This window comes from Bidens hawaiensis, unplaced genomic scaffold (assembly GCF_021521415.1).
Source record: "Bidens hawaiensis isolate Kalapana, Puna unplaced genomic scaffold, B.hawaiensis_p1.1 tig00000055_1, whole genome shotgun sequence".
Taxonomy (NCBI): domain Eukaryota; kingdom Viridiplantae; phylum Streptophyta; class Magnoliopsida; order Asterales; family Asteraceae; genus Bidens; species Bidens hawaiensis.
Genome location: NW_027491016.1, coordinates 8,586,754 through 8,601,692, shown reverse-complemented (window position 1 = coordinate 8,601,692; position 14,939 = coordinate 8,586,754). Strand labels below are relative to the sequence as shown.

Below are 14,939 nucleotides of genomic sequence, written 5' to 3'. Positions count from 1 at the left end.
CCCCTTCAAGCGAACTAGGAAGGTATAGTGCATATGATTTCTCTACCGGTTTATCCGAAGAGGAATATGGCACTTTTGATGTTTTGGCTTGGTGGAAGGTAAAGGAAACCGAGTTTCCGATTCTTGCCACCATGGCCCGTGATTTACTAACCGCCCAAGCTTCTACGGTAGCTTCGGAATCTGCTTTTTCTCTTAGTGGCAGGGTAATATCGGTGAGAAGAACAAGACTGAATTCGGAGTCGGTGGAGATGTGCATTTGCTTGAAGGATCACTTGGACTCAATCGATCGTGTTCAACACGTAACCACTCTGGAAGACGAAACACCACTTGATGTTCGAGTGCACGACGAACAAGAAGGCGTTTCTACAAGTAATTCTGATGAATAAGTCGCCACTCAATAATTACGACGAACAAGAAGGCTTTTATAGAAATAATATGTCACAACTTTATATTTATAAGTTTAATGTTTTGTTAGTTTGTTTTTGAATATTTTAAAACATGTAACCTTTTTTTTTTTGAACTTCTTAAAGTAAATAAAATGAATTTTATGTTAATTGTTTTTTTTATTTAACATGTTATACAAATACGAGCAGCGGAAACGAAAAACGAAAAAAAAAATTATTTTTTACACTGTAACCGGTTGGAACCGGTTACAGTGTAAGAACCGGTTTAGGAACCGGTCAGAACCGGTTCCACCGGTTCCGGGTCCGAGGGTTGGGGAACCGGTTCGGTTCCCTAACCGGTTCGAACATGGAATCGGTTTAAACAGTGATGTTGACTAATGGAACCGGTTCTGAACCGGTTCCGGTTCCTTTGACCAACCCGATTTGATCACCTATAGATGGCTCTACACTTCAACCATACATACCGATTCAATAATAAGGTTCCCTTTAGCAATATTATCAGCATTAAAGACGAGAAATCTTTAAATCTTAACTTTGAAACCAATTTAACCACGCATTTAAAAAATCTATACAATGTTTTTATGTAAATGAAACATTTTGTAAATTGTGTTGAAATAACTTTTGGTTTAGACAATTTTTTAAAAGTTTTTTTTTTTTTTTTTATGTTTGAATGTTGCATCGATGATTTATCTAAACTATGTTAGAAAATATAACAAAATTACAAAACTAATCAAGTAATCGACTAGAACAAATTTAATAAAGTTTTCATAAACATCGTATAATATCAAGAAGATTGAGACCAAAAAAACTGATGGGAACAGAGAAGATAATAATATTTAAGACCAAGTAGTTATTTATTGGACCTCAAAATTGTCGCAGTCTTTTCAGCTTACACGTGGATTCATACGTGTAGTTGGTCTTTCTCCCTCCATAAAACCTAGGAAGATAACCAAGAACCAAAGCTCGCTCTTGGTATGTGTTTTATCTTTTACTCCATGTTTTGTTTGATGCTCATAAAACCAATAAATATATATCTTACTGCTGTTTTCTACTTTAATTTCTTGCTGCAGATTAATTACTGATCACATAAACATATATATTAGAGATGAAAGGTGGTGAACTTGAGGTGTGTTTTGAGAGGTTGATGATGGCCGGAGGTGGGAGAATGGGTGGCAGGAGGGTAGTCATAGACTGGAGTGAGATTCCGGCTGAGCTTTTGCTGAGGGTTGTATCTTTGTTGGATGATCGGACGGTCATAGTTGCTTCGGCTGTTTGCTGTGGATGGAGAGATGCTATTTGTTGGGGACTTACTCATATTTCATTATCTTGGTATGTGGCTACTTTCTTTCATCTTTTATATCTTGTGATTTTTTTAACGGCCTAGTAATCCTTCAAATGGGCTACCACCATCCTGGAAAAACCCCCGCCTACGACCAACGCCCGCAACACTCGTCACGAGTGTCGTCTGAAGGCACTGACAGTGCTATGAGATAAAACTGATAAAACTAAACTCCCATCTATAACCCTAGTGCCTCTAAAACTAAATGACGCGGGTAGGAATAGAACCTGGGTCACATGAAACACCAAGTCTTTTCCTTACCACGCCACCACTAGCTCATTGGCTTTATTTCTTGTGATTAATTTATGAACTTGTGTGTTTGTGCTGCTTTATTTTAATTGAGTTTTTAGGGTTTTTAATGTAGCATTTTATGCTTGTGATTCTTACCATTTATTATGAGTGAGCAAATGAACAAGATACTTTTGAGCTGTTTTAGTTGATTTGGACATTGTTTTGTTCTATTTGTTGCTCCCTAGCTGAGTGTAGTTGAACTGGGATATGGGTAGGAAGACGTGATGACTTCTTAGAAGAGTGAAAGCAGGCCGGGTCAAAAAAGTAATTTTATAACTCGGGCCGGGCTAAAAATGTAACTTTATAACATAGGACGGGTTAATAGTGTAATTTTCTAGAACGGGTTGAAATTGGTCTGGTTAAAATGTAAACTTCGAGGATGGGTCGAAACTGGCCTGCCAGGCTAAAAACGTAAATTTCTAGGATGGGCTAGGTTAAAGTTGTTAATTTCTAGGATGGCTGGACATGGGCCGGGCTAAATTGTGAACTTCTTGGATGGGCCAGGATAAAAAGGTAAACTTCAAGGATGGGCCGGGCTAGAAAGGTGGACTTGATGAACTGGGCTAAAAAATGCGACTTTCTAGCTAATATGGACCGAACTAAAAATGTAACTTTCAAGGGTGGGGTGGGCTGGGTGAAAATGGTAGCTTTCTAGGTCCGGCTGGGCTGAAAAGTAACTTTCTAAGGACGGGGCGGACTTAGAAGGTAACTTTCGAGGACGGGCTGGGCTAAAAGATAGGTTTGCTGGATGGGTGGAGGCCAGAGGGTTAAAAATATAAGTTTTTAGGATGGGGGTCAAAGCATACTCATTTGTCTCGGTTTAAGTTGACAGTTAATTGACTATTTTAAACAATGGGTTGAGTTATTCTATAAAGGGTAACAAAAATGAGAAGGATATGAAGTCATAATTTATTGTCATGTGTCAAGTGGGGACCAAAGGAGGAAGGACAAAAAAAGGAAAAACACATATTTTCTCTAGTCATATGCAAGACACATGTCAATTCCCCAATCATTTTTAAACGTCTATAAATTTTTCATGGGGCTGTTCCATATATGCCATTTCCATCATTTTTTATTCTCAAATTAATCACAACCATTCAAATCTAAGATCAATGGACTAGATTACTTCTCGCACTTCTCATTTTTTTGCTTACTTTGTATTTTAACCTAACCCTATTAAATAAATCAATCAATTCATCTTTTGAATAAGGCTATTGGAGATATCTAGATTTTTACCTAAATCGACCCAATTCTATATAACCAGTTAAAAGTACCCATCTTTAGTTGGGAGATTCTAACATAATAGCTTTTACTGACCCATAATTAGTGTTGGTAACTCTTTAAAAGAATTAGAAAGTTTTCTAGCCATCACTATTTTATGTTTATAGCTACACTTTATACATTATTTTTCCTGGAGTTTATTTCTTGTGGATTTATTGTTGTAATGTCTTTTTCTTTCTGATCATGTTCTTGTTTTTAGAATATCCTAGCTACCATAGGTTTGGCTACAAAAAGCAGATTTATTCAAGATAAAGTTATGAATAAATAGCAAGAGGAGAAATAGATGGAAACTTTAGTCTGTCACCAATAGTTCTTCAACTTGGTAATAATAGAGATGGTTGGAGTGTTATGTGAAATTCCTTCATGTCCTAATCGGCCTGTTTGCATCTATCGTTTGCTATAAGTTGATATGCATTATAAGCACCTATATTTTATAGTTCCATGTCATAGAATAATAATGTATTGAAGCTGCGTGGTTTATTTTGATAATTATACTTAATTATAGTGTCGTCATTGTAATTCATGCATATGTTTGTTTGGTAATTGAAAGTGCACACAACCAATATATCTTGTACAAATAGATTATGAAAAGCCACTTCATGAAAAGATTAGATAGTAAGATAATTTTGTGATAGGTGAGAAAATTACAAAACTAGTCTGAAATACCAAAATGGAGCGCGGGCCTAAATATTTTCCTTTTATATGACTCTGTACCTTCTTTTCTTTTTTTTTTCCCATTTTAGCTTTTGATAACCGCATGATCAAGAAAATTTGTAAGTTTCTCATTATGTCTCTTCTTCTTTTGTAGGTGCAAAAACAGCATGAACAACTTGGTCCTTTCTCTTGCTCCCAAGTTAAAAAATTTAAGGAGTTTGACCCTTCGCCAAGATAAACCACAATTATTTGATAATGCGGTTGAAACAATTGCAAATAATTGCCATGGTTTGGAGGATCTTGACCTCAGCAAGAGCTTCAAACTTAGTGATCAATCTTTATATGCTTTGGCACACGGTTGTCAAAATCTTATTAAGCTCACTATTAGTGGCTGTTCTTCGTTTAGTGACAACGCACTTGCATATTTAAGTAGTTATTGCAAGAAACTGAAAATCTTGAATCTTTGTGGATGTGTTAAAGCTGCATCTGATAAGGCCTTGAAGGTATACCAATAATCAAACTTTTTTGTTGTTAGGATTTTGAACTACTTATAGGTAGAAATTTTGATCAGTCGAATCATTATATTTTAACATGTCGGAGTGAAATTTCATAAAGTTCGTTTTTATGTTCAAAATATTAAATTTACTCTTTAAACTTCAATATCATATTATAGTTACTTGTTAACAGTTTTGTGTTCATGAAACATGTTATAACTACTTTTTTCATGTTATAAGTAACTATTTTTATATATTTGATATTGGTAATGGCGATATTTTTAGGGGTTTAAAAAGATGGATATGGTATTATGGAACTTAGATACATTTGAAATTTTGATTTTTTAGAAATATATATGAAATTACCTATTTTTATTTTAATCCATATTATGGAACTTAAATTTATTTTTAATAAAAAGAACCTAAAAATTAATCTATTTTCTTAGATCAATATGGTAAAATGTAGCCCAACCTGCTGACCCAGCTACATTGCGACATAACCACGGGTTTATCTATTACTGTTGCGTGCAGACAATCGGATATAACTGTAGTCAACTTCAATCATTGAACCTAGGATGGTGCGAGGAAGTTGGTGATGATGGAGTAACAAGCTTAGCGTATGGCTGTCATGATCTTCGTGCACTAGACTTGTGTGGCTGTGTTCTTATAACAGGTAATCAAACATCGGTCGAAATAATTTCAACAATTAAAGTTTGACCAAAAGGAACCATTAGATCGTTGAATTGTATTAAACTAGTTATATAACTATGAATCGCCCACCAAAAATAACACTAATTTAAGTCGATGATTCTTTCAATTGATCTGTGTGCAGATGAGAGTGTGATAGCATTAGCAAACAACTGTCCACACCTGAGATCTCTGGGTCTCTACTACTGTCAAAACATCACCGATCAAGCCATATACGCGTTGGCGCACAGTCGAGCCAAAAACAAGCACCAAGTGTGGGGTTCGGTTAAAACCAGGGACGAAGAAGGGTCTGGGCTCATGAACCTTAACATCAGTCAATGCACCGCCCTAACACCGCCAGCAGTCCAGGCACTTTGTGATTCGTTTCCAGCACTTCATACCTGCCCGGGTAGACATTCACTTATTATAAGCGGCTGCTTGAATCTGACTTCAGTTCATTGTGCATGCGCTCTCCAAGCACATCGTGCGGTCAACACACTTACTAATCATGCTTATTGAGTGTCCGTCGGTGGTCAAGTAGTGCAATGTTGGGCCGTTAGTTTTTTGATGTTACAATCATCCGGATATTCTGAAGTTTTATGTTAATGTTTGGACATTGGTATCATAAGTGAACTTTCCCTTTGAATTTTTGATCATCAAACACACACTATATAAATCAAGCAAACGAGTTGAAACAAAGACGTTTACGTTTTTCTTAAGAAACCGAATGCATTCGTGGTTCATTTAACAACACACTGTCCTGATTAAAACAAAGGCAAAAGTATAAACCAACTTTATATGCTCAGTTAAACATCAATGTAGCATAATCAACCAAACAGCATTCGCTTCTATATATCGGCTCTTTGCTACCTCAATTTTCAATCTGTTTGTGCTTTTGCATGAACAATCCAACCAGAAGTAAAGACTAAAGCACTAATCATGAATCATTTGTTGTTCTTGTACACAATCTCATCATCATCCACATAATATGCTGGATTACACAAGCATCTGAATAATCTACCGATTCCCTGTTACGTTTACCAAACAAAAAATGACGCACGCATGTCACAGTTAGCATTAATCATCATAGCAAGGAATGCACTGTTATATTAGAATATTTCAAGAAATGCATGAATCAGAATAATTGATCTTTATAAGACTCTTTTCTTTATAACAAAACCAGTCTTTTTAAGATATCCATGGGTTCAATCCAATACCGTTTGGTAGCGAGTAGAATAACCTAAATAGTATTAACATGAAAGCTTGTCAAAGAAACAAACCTGTGTAATGAAAGGGGAGCGACAATTGAATGTTCTTGGTCGATCTTCATCATCACTACTGTCTGAGCTGCTTGTATCATCATCAATATTAGAAGCGATTTTCTTCATTAATGTCCCAGAACTTTGTGCTTGTTTTTTTCTCTACAGTAACAAACAACACCATCAAATCAAGTTAACTTATGCTTATTAACAGAACTAGATAATCACGTTAGTAGATACAATTGATTTCACCCTAATATAAGCATATTAGTAATTAAGTATAAAAAAGTGCATGCACTATACAGTTGTATTAAGTTATCAGAATATATTAAAACATGTTAAGCAATCAATCAATAAAACAATGCAGACCACTCGCCTGAAATATTTTTCCTAAAAGTTTTAGAGCCTCCGCCCGAGCTTTAAGTTCTTCCTTCTTGGCGCTATTTTCATGGAGCACCTACAAAATGTTAAGGTTATATTCATCATCCCTATTTGATATAAACTAAAAACACTTTATAACACTCTTTATACATTAATACTTTTTATATCCTAACGGAATAGTGAATAACTGAATATGCTAGTTTATACCAAACTTCAACTCACCATTTGACAAACATGCAAAAGGGTAACTTCAATATCAACTACATTCAGTTTCCACAATGAGTTCATGAGTGTATCCTTGCTGGATTTTAGTTGTGATTCAACATCACTAACGGGCCCGCTTCCATCCGTTTTAAACCCCCGACGCGGGTCTTCTTGAAGTTGCATCAATTAAAAAGTTGAAAGTTAATGAATTATTTGCTTTCAAAGTTAAAAGTTAATTTTTCTGTATATGGAACACAAATGTGACAAAAGTTGGTTACAAATTTAACAATTTGCCTTTGTTTTAATTCCTTACAAGTTACCTTTTGCAGAAGTAATTTGTGATTTCCAAAAATGCCCTTTGTTCCGAACCCACTCAGGAATAACTGGTACCCCAAGGTAAGCTGTTTTCTTTTCAAGCTCTGGTGCAGCTTGTCTTTCATATATGTATCCAATAGTGTGCAAGATATTAGCTCCAAATGCTGTCAGCAATATGGTTAAAAAGAATTTATAATTTAGGGATGTAGATCCGTCAAAAATACTAATAACGACAAAATAATAGTAAATAATAACAATAATGACAATAATAATAATAATAATAATAATAATGGGGAAGTACCTGCTTGCGTTAATCGTTCCGCCTCTGACTCAGCATGGCGTATAAATTCTTCTTTATCACCTCTAACATGTTGGTGAATAAAGTTTTTTAACAATCTAGCTAATTTTTTTTCTCTTTCCTTCTGAATAGTCTGCACTATATGTAAATATACAAAATGGCAGTTAAAACTATTTAATTCTGAAATCTTTGATAAACTTCTAACCTTCAACTTTTCATGCAGTATTTGTGGGGAGTCATTTTCATTAACTAGTTCTGCAGAAGCCATTGTTGTCACAGCTAGATGCCCTATGTAGTCTTCAAATAGCTCGCTTCCGAAAAGAATAGCAAAAACAGCAGTTGAATCAAGCATTGTGTCCCTGCGAAATGATGATAAATGTAAGAATATTTATATATATCACACGTAAATATGTATCAGAAGACGCTTAATCGAATAATGTTACTAATCATTGATTTGTATGTGATATGTTATGTAACTGAATGTAGATGTGCACAAATCAGGTTCTTAGAGCTAACCGGTTTTTGTGGGTCAACAAAAGTCAAACCAGGTTGGTTTTGCTTAAAACTGGTTTTAATCAAAACCTTACCAGCATCCGCAAGAAATCATCTTAAAATGTGTTGTTTTACTCTCAACACATTGTTTAATTGCAAGAACGTATCTAACTTGCTTTTAATAATATAAATAAATATATAAGCAATCTTTATTTGCAACATAGTTTTCTTTATTCCATGAATTCATTTACAAATAAATAAAAATGAAAATTATTACTTCGATATGGAGCTCTTTCCATTCCTATTATATGCATCTCTTTTCACAGGATCACTCAAAACCTGATAAGCTTCACCAAGTACCTGCTTATTAACAATATTAATTAATTTCTTCAAATTTTCCAACATAACTCAAATTGTTTATAATGATAGATCTTAAAACTTGCCTGAAATCTCTCAGCAGCTGGAGGGTCCTCCGCATTTTTATCAGGATGAACTTCGCGTGCCTGTTTCACAAACAACTTAATAATTAATGACTACCTGAAAACAAGTCAAATTGGTTAAATGAAAACATAGTCAAACAAGTCGGCGGATCTAGAAGAAAAGTTGAGGGGTAGTGCCAGCTAAAAAAAACTTGTTCAAGGGTAGCCAGTATATAAAACGAAGAAGAAAAAAAAAATACACAAAAAATGTAATTCGCCAAGTTGAGGCTCAACCTATGCTTGATCCTCCGGTCAAAAGTGTCACAACGTTAACAAACTAAAACAACTGGACAATTTATCAACAAAAATGTCTTATAAAATATAGAAAAAATTCATACATAAAGGTGGTGTTTGGCCTAGCTTTTTTAAAAATAAGCTTAACTTGGTTTTTGGTTTAGCTTTTTAAGCTTATGCTTATTAGCTTATATAAGCTAATTTGAAGAAGCTTATTTGAAGATGGTTTTTTAGCTTATTTGAAGAAGTTTATTTGTGTAAGGTGTAAGTTACTCATTGCCCTCAAATGGTGGGGGATTAATAATTATTGAAGCAACTTATTACTGTAACAAATTAAAGAATGGTGGATTTAACAACTTATTAAGCGCTTATCAACTTGTAGAAAATAAGCTAATCCAAACACCTAAAAAGAGCTTATCAAATAATAGAAAATAAGCTATAAGCTACTTTATAATATAAGCATAAGCTAAAAAGTAAAAGCTGGAAAACAAGCTATAAGTACTAATAAAGATATGCCATCAAACACATGATATGCATCTTAACTAAACTGCAGAATTAATCGAAGCAAAGGCACCTTGAGATAGTAAGCTTTCCGGATATCGTCATCAAATACAAGCGGGCTAACACCAAGAATATCATAATACTCTGTTTCTTTCACCATGACAATAATAATCTTGGGGTTATTACACAAAACAGACACTGGTCGGACTTCTGATGGATCACTGAGTTCCAGAGAATAAAATGTATGGGAAATGGATAAAGAAAGATGGAGATCATGATGAGTGATTCGCCTTTACAGTGAATAAAGAAAGATGAAAGGTTAAAGAATGGAGTTTCTGGAAGCTTTTTCGCGGGAGAAAAACAGTTTTTTAACGGTTGGTTTGTGGTGCTAATGATTCCAACTATTTTTTGGGTTGTTTACTTGTATTGAGTTATTAAAAGATTGATGGGATCACAAGTGTTGTACTCCTTTGTATTTGTAATGATTCCAACTATTTTTTGGGTTGTTTACTAGTATTGAGTTATTAAAATATTGATTAATGGGATCACAAGTGTTATAAATCCTTTGTGAGAGGCATAGTAAATTTTGAAAAAAATATATATATTAGGGTTATTCAAAAAACTAGATTTTGAGTTATTCAAGAAAGTCATGTACTTATTTACTAAAAAGAGATGAAACCTATTTCATTCAAGAATTACACATTCAAATATGACTAAAAAACCGGATTTGAAATTCGGTTTATATGATAACCCGGTTTGAAAATTCAAACAAGAATTAGGATTTGGTTTAATTTCAACCTAATAGCATAGCACCCTTCTAGTTGAGGGTTTGGTTGGCCAACACTACACCAATCCTTGATGAAATTAACGGTATACCGTTTTATAACTAAGTATTAATATTACTAGCAAAAGTACTATTAATTATTAAAAACTTGCACCAGTCATGGGTTAAGACCCAAGACAAGAGGCGGCAAGCCGTATGACCACGGGAACTCCGTCCCGGTGATGTTGTACCGCCTAAAAAGACCATAGTGAGCGGCACTTACCAAAGCCCATTCCACTACAAGTGTTCTCTTGAATTGCGTATTATGTTTTGGCTATTGTACTTACGATTTGGGAATGAGAAATATCCATTTGCAAGGTTATGGATGATTTGGAGATTAAGTGAGAACTTATAGGAGACATATCTGCAAAAGATAGCTTAGAGATTAGAGAGTTGGGAAAAGCACACTTTATTAAAATAGAATTGTTATTGTCAAAGAAAGTGAAGATTGAAATCGCTATTGATCATAGTGTCGGCGTATAGTTGTGCCTTAACTAATAACAAACAAGCCAAGCTCTAATAGAACTAGAAACAAGCCGAGTAGGGCTCAGCTAGGTCGTTATGGATGCGTGTTGGTCGGTTTTGGGGTCAAACCAAACCAAAAGTCGAGAATTCAGTTTTCAGATTTTCGAAAACTGTCCTATTTCAGCCTTTTGGTTTTCAAAATGGGTTTAGTTCGATTTCCGCTGTTCTGGTTTTATATTTTAGACTATGAAAACTGTGGGCTGAAAACGGTTTGGTTTATGGTTGAATTATTAAAATATGGTTTTCTTATAAGAAAAATAAACAAAAAACAAGTTTTTATTTTTTATTTTTTTGGTCTATTAAGTTTGACCAGAAATTGCATAAAACGAAAGTATACGGGGGGCGAAAGTGAAAAGAATAAAAACTGAGATCCCCTGTGTATGTGTTGCTTGGAGAAGAATTAAAGCTGCAAATAACTTGTCGGCATTCACTACCCAGACCTTCGATCCACCATTGTCACCAGGTCAGTCAGACTCTATTCTTCAACACTTTCAAATACATAACCAATCATTCAACTTCTTTCTTCACTATTTTGCCCTAATTCTTGCCCGTTAATTCAATCTTCTTTATCAAATTTCTAATTAGATTAGTAGCTTAATCTATTCTATTCTTGTTTTGAAATAGGTACCCCTATGTTACAGGTACATCTGTTATTGGGATCAAATACAAGGGTGGTATTCTCATGGCTGCTGACATGGGAGGTTAGATTGCATACCTTTTTATCAATTCATTAAATTCATTAACTTTAAACATGAGTATGTGATGATAGTAAGTAAGTTTGTATTGTATGATGAACATACTTTCATGTAACATACAACCAAGCATAGATAATGGCATTTCTCCATACTTAATTATAAACTCATTTGTAAAAGTTGTATTATTAATTCTTTTGATTTTTGTCTTCATTAGGGTCCTATGGATCCACTATACGTTACAAGAGTGTGGAGCGGTTGAAGCAAGTGGGAAAACATTCTCTGATTGGTGCAAGTGGAGAAATTAGTGATTTTCAAGAGATTCTTCGTTACCTTGATGAACTTATGTAAGAAATTTTTAGAAGCTGTAGTTTGATACGACAAAGTTGCAATAATTATAATATTGGTTTATACAGCTTGCATGACAATATGTGGGATGATGGGAACTCGCTCGGTCCGAAAGAGGTGCACAATTATCTAACCCGTGTGTTGTACAATCGCCGAAACAAGTTTGACCCGTTATGGAATTCACTTGTACTCGGAGGAGTAAAAAACGGGAAGAAGTATTTAGGATCTGTAAGTTCTTGGAATGTGTTTTATTTCTTGTTTCTTTTTATTGGTTGTTTTGTTTTGGAACGCTGAGCATTGCTTAAATTTCTTATTATTTGGTTATTATGTGCAGGTTAGCATGATTGGTGTACACTTTGAGGACAATCATGTTGCTACCGGGTTCAGTAACCACCTGGCCCGCCCAATTCTTCGTGAAGAATGGAGGGAAGATTTGACTTTTGAGGAAGGCATCAAATTACTGGAGAAATGCATGCGTAACCTTTTGTATCGTGATCGTTCTGCTGTCAATAAGCTTCAGGTATGAATTCATGTATGGCCCATTTGGGTCGTATTTTATCTCAAAACGTTTTGACCCGGTTGGATCTTGTTTTATCTTAAACGGGTCATATCAGAACATTCGATAAAAGAGGAATGTGTCACGGATTTATGGGATTGATGTCATTCGAATTATATTTTTAATACATACAGCATCCTAACTCGTTTTTATTCAGAAGTTAAATTATTATCATAAAGTGCTGCTTGTTAATCACAAGTAAAACGTTTATGTTTGTAAAACCGGACCGCTTCAGCTAGTACTGAAATGGCCCGTTTAAAAGTTAAGTTATTATTGCGATAATGCTGTTTTAATCATAGGTAGTGATAGAAACGTTTTTGATTTGTTAAATTTGAAATTACAGATAGCGAAGATCACAGAGGAAGGGTTAACTATTTCTCAACCGTACTCTTTGAAGACTTTTTGGAACTTTGCTGCTTTTCAGAACCCGACAGTTGGCGCTGAGGGATCATGGTAGGAATTTGGATTTCTGTGTCTTCAAACATGTTCTACTATGTTACTGCGATCTATTTTCTGATGGTTTAAGATATTATGTTGTATTTTTTTGTTTTAATAGGACTCCTTACGAGTGTTGATTCTATCTACTATTATCTAAAAGCAATGTGGTTACCAGTGACCGAATGAAAATAAGAAATAACTCCCTTTAAGATCAAACAACAACTGAGTTTTAATCTTTCAAGATAATCATATACACATGTTCATGGATCTATGTTACTATGCCTAGTCAAATAATCATGTTAGGGTGAGAGTGTAGTACTTGTAGAATAAGATTAATTAACTCTTTAATAGTATGTTGAAACATTATTAACACAATCCTACAAATAATCAGTTGATAGTTCTTGATAAATTAAGGACCAAAGTGTGTATGAGAGGGGGAGAGTGCCCACAATCCCCCCCCCCCCCACCACCACCACCACCACTATGGCGCCGGTCTTGGTGAGACCCCCCCCCCCCCCCTTGTGGACGCCCCTTTGAGAGCGCCCCTCGGCGGTGTACCAGCCCGAAGGCGCCCCAACCCTGCCCATAGCGACTTGTCTTACTTCATACATTATTTCTTAAATTAAAAGGTCAATTTGGTAAATAGATGTATGTATTCCATCTAAATATAGTTGTTATCTCAATCTTGCATAGTTACATTACATTGCACAAATACATTTTCACCATTGCTTAAACCATATGGAAACATTCAAGTGATAATGGATTGCTATTTCAAATTTGAACTTGTGGAGGAGAATGAGCTTGCCCCAACTCCACATCCCTGTTAGGCTTGAACTGCGGCTCAAATTGGCCCAAATAACCTCCTAGTTGAGTTGACAACCCAACCTTATCAATCGCTTCACAATGATACGACTTGCAAACAAGGTAAAGCATCGTTTGTGCCACAAACCCGATCAAAAACAAATTCATAAGTAGAAAGAGACATATGAGTCCAACGATTATGGTTAGAATCGTATAGTTCCACACAAACACGTAAAACAAGATCAAAATACCCACAAAAACGCAGTATAACACGAAGAATACGAACCACGATAACAACTTCTTCCCTTTAATAAGAGCATTTCCTTTCATCATGGCTTGTAATCCATACGAGCTTTCCACAACAGTAACCACACTAGCCAGCTGCCAAATCGTTGTTATATAAACAAAACCAATGCAATATAGCGAAAACAACACCCAAAACAAGACAAAGCCAAACGTGGTGTCGGATACGGTGGTTACCCAAATGGCAGCCACCAATCCAGCCACCATATTGTAGATAAAGAAACCAAAGTAAGTCCACAAGAAAGTTAAAGCAAGTCTTTTCCACACCCTGGGCACGATTTTCAAGACTTTCTTGAATGTCACATCATCGCCCGTGTACACGGTGGCTATGGTGTAAACGATGGCAGCGGTGGAGAGAAGAGAGAAAAGAAAGAGGAAGGTCAAATAAACAAATTTAAAGATCCAATAACCAATCCATGCTGATGATGCATGACGACGATAATAGGAATGGTATTCGTTACTTTCATAATGCTCAATACGCCAATCAAGTATATCAGCGATGATGATGTGAGCCAAAAAGATGAAGGAGAGTGGTAAGATGAAAGTTAGGGTGATTTGAGCAAATATTTTCTTCAATGAGACGATGGTTTTGATAGATTCTTTGTAGAGGCCAAAAAAGCCTACATTTTGCATCTCTCCTTGACCCATATCCATGATTAACCAAACCTTCAAAGAGTTGGGAATAGAGTGGAGATCAAATGGTAGTATTTGGGGCCAAATTTATAGCCAAAAGATCATTCCTAGTAGGGACTCTTAATTTGTAACTAACAATAGAATATTATAATATCCATCATGAGACAAAAAGTTAGATGGCCATAGATTTTGACGACAAAGTTACATGCTGTGTTGATGTAATCCATAATTTGTGATGTTTAATATAACCCAATGTAACTATCTAAACAAGTTAAAACAGCTTGGTTGTTTTACACATATACACACTTAGAAAGCATCTATATATAAACTGTCTACATAAAAATCCTAAGTGTTGCGAGGTGGTTACTCCCTACCACCTCTCGAACCACTAGATTGCTTCATTACTGAATGGTGGCTTCTTATGCGTTTGACCCAAATTCACGGGTATGGGTCTTACCAAACCCAGATAATACTTAAACGGGTTATAACATCTCATTTATTTATAAA

At 35.3% G+C, this 14,939-nt stretch overlaps 3 protein-coding genes and 1 pseudogene across 4 annotated transcripts; 2 read left to right on the top strand and 2 right to left on the bottom strand.

Annotated features, from left to right (window-relative positions):
- The first annotated feature begins 1,506 nt into the window (after positions 1–1,506).
- LOC143537315 (F-box protein SKP2A-like) lies at positions 1,507–5,669 on the top strand. The gene is made up of 4 exons (XM_077031137.1): positions 1,507–1,733; positions 4,124–4,472; positions 4,995–5,136; positions 5,296–5,669. The coding sequence occupies exons 1-4, from the start codon at positions 1,510–1,512 to the stop codon at positions 5,667–5,669; spliced, it is 1,089 nt and encodes a 362-aa protein (XP_076887252.1). The 5' UTR covers positions 1,507–1,509.
- Positions 5,670–7,303: 1,634 nt separating this feature from the next.
- LOC143545567 (chaperone protein dnaJ 10 pseudogene) lies at positions 7,304–8,499 on the bottom strand (annotated as a pseudogene). The gene is made up of 4 exons (XR_013137461.1): positions 8,377–8,499; positions 7,813–7,966; positions 7,611–7,740; positions 7,304–7,473 (listed from the first exon to the last, which is right to left on the bottom strand). The product of XR_013137461.1 is annotated as a chaperone protein dnaJ 10 pseudogene (transcript).
- Positions 8,500–11,289: 2,790 nt separating this feature from the next.
- Positions 11,290–12,870, top strand: LOC143537212 (proteasome subunit beta type-4). Its single transcript, XM_077031055.1, has 5 exons — positions 11,290–11,362; positions 11,571–11,700; positions 11,770–11,929; positions 12,036–12,221; positions 12,601–12,870. Exons 1-5 carry the CDS (start codon positions 11,344–11,346, stop codon positions 12,712–12,714), a joined length of 609 nt encoding a protein of 202 aa, XP_076887170.1. The 5' UTR covers positions 11,290–11,343; the 3' UTR covers positions 12,715–12,870.
- Positions 12,871–13,466: 596 nt separating this feature from the next.
- LOC143545471 (uncharacterized) lies at positions 13,467–14,453 on the bottom strand. The gene has a single exon (XM_077037381.1). It carries the CDS (start codon positions 14,451–14,453, stop codon positions 13,467–13,469), a length of 987 nt encoding a protein of 328 aa, XP_076893496.1.
- Between the last annotated feature and the right edge of the window lie 486 nt (positions 14,454–14,939).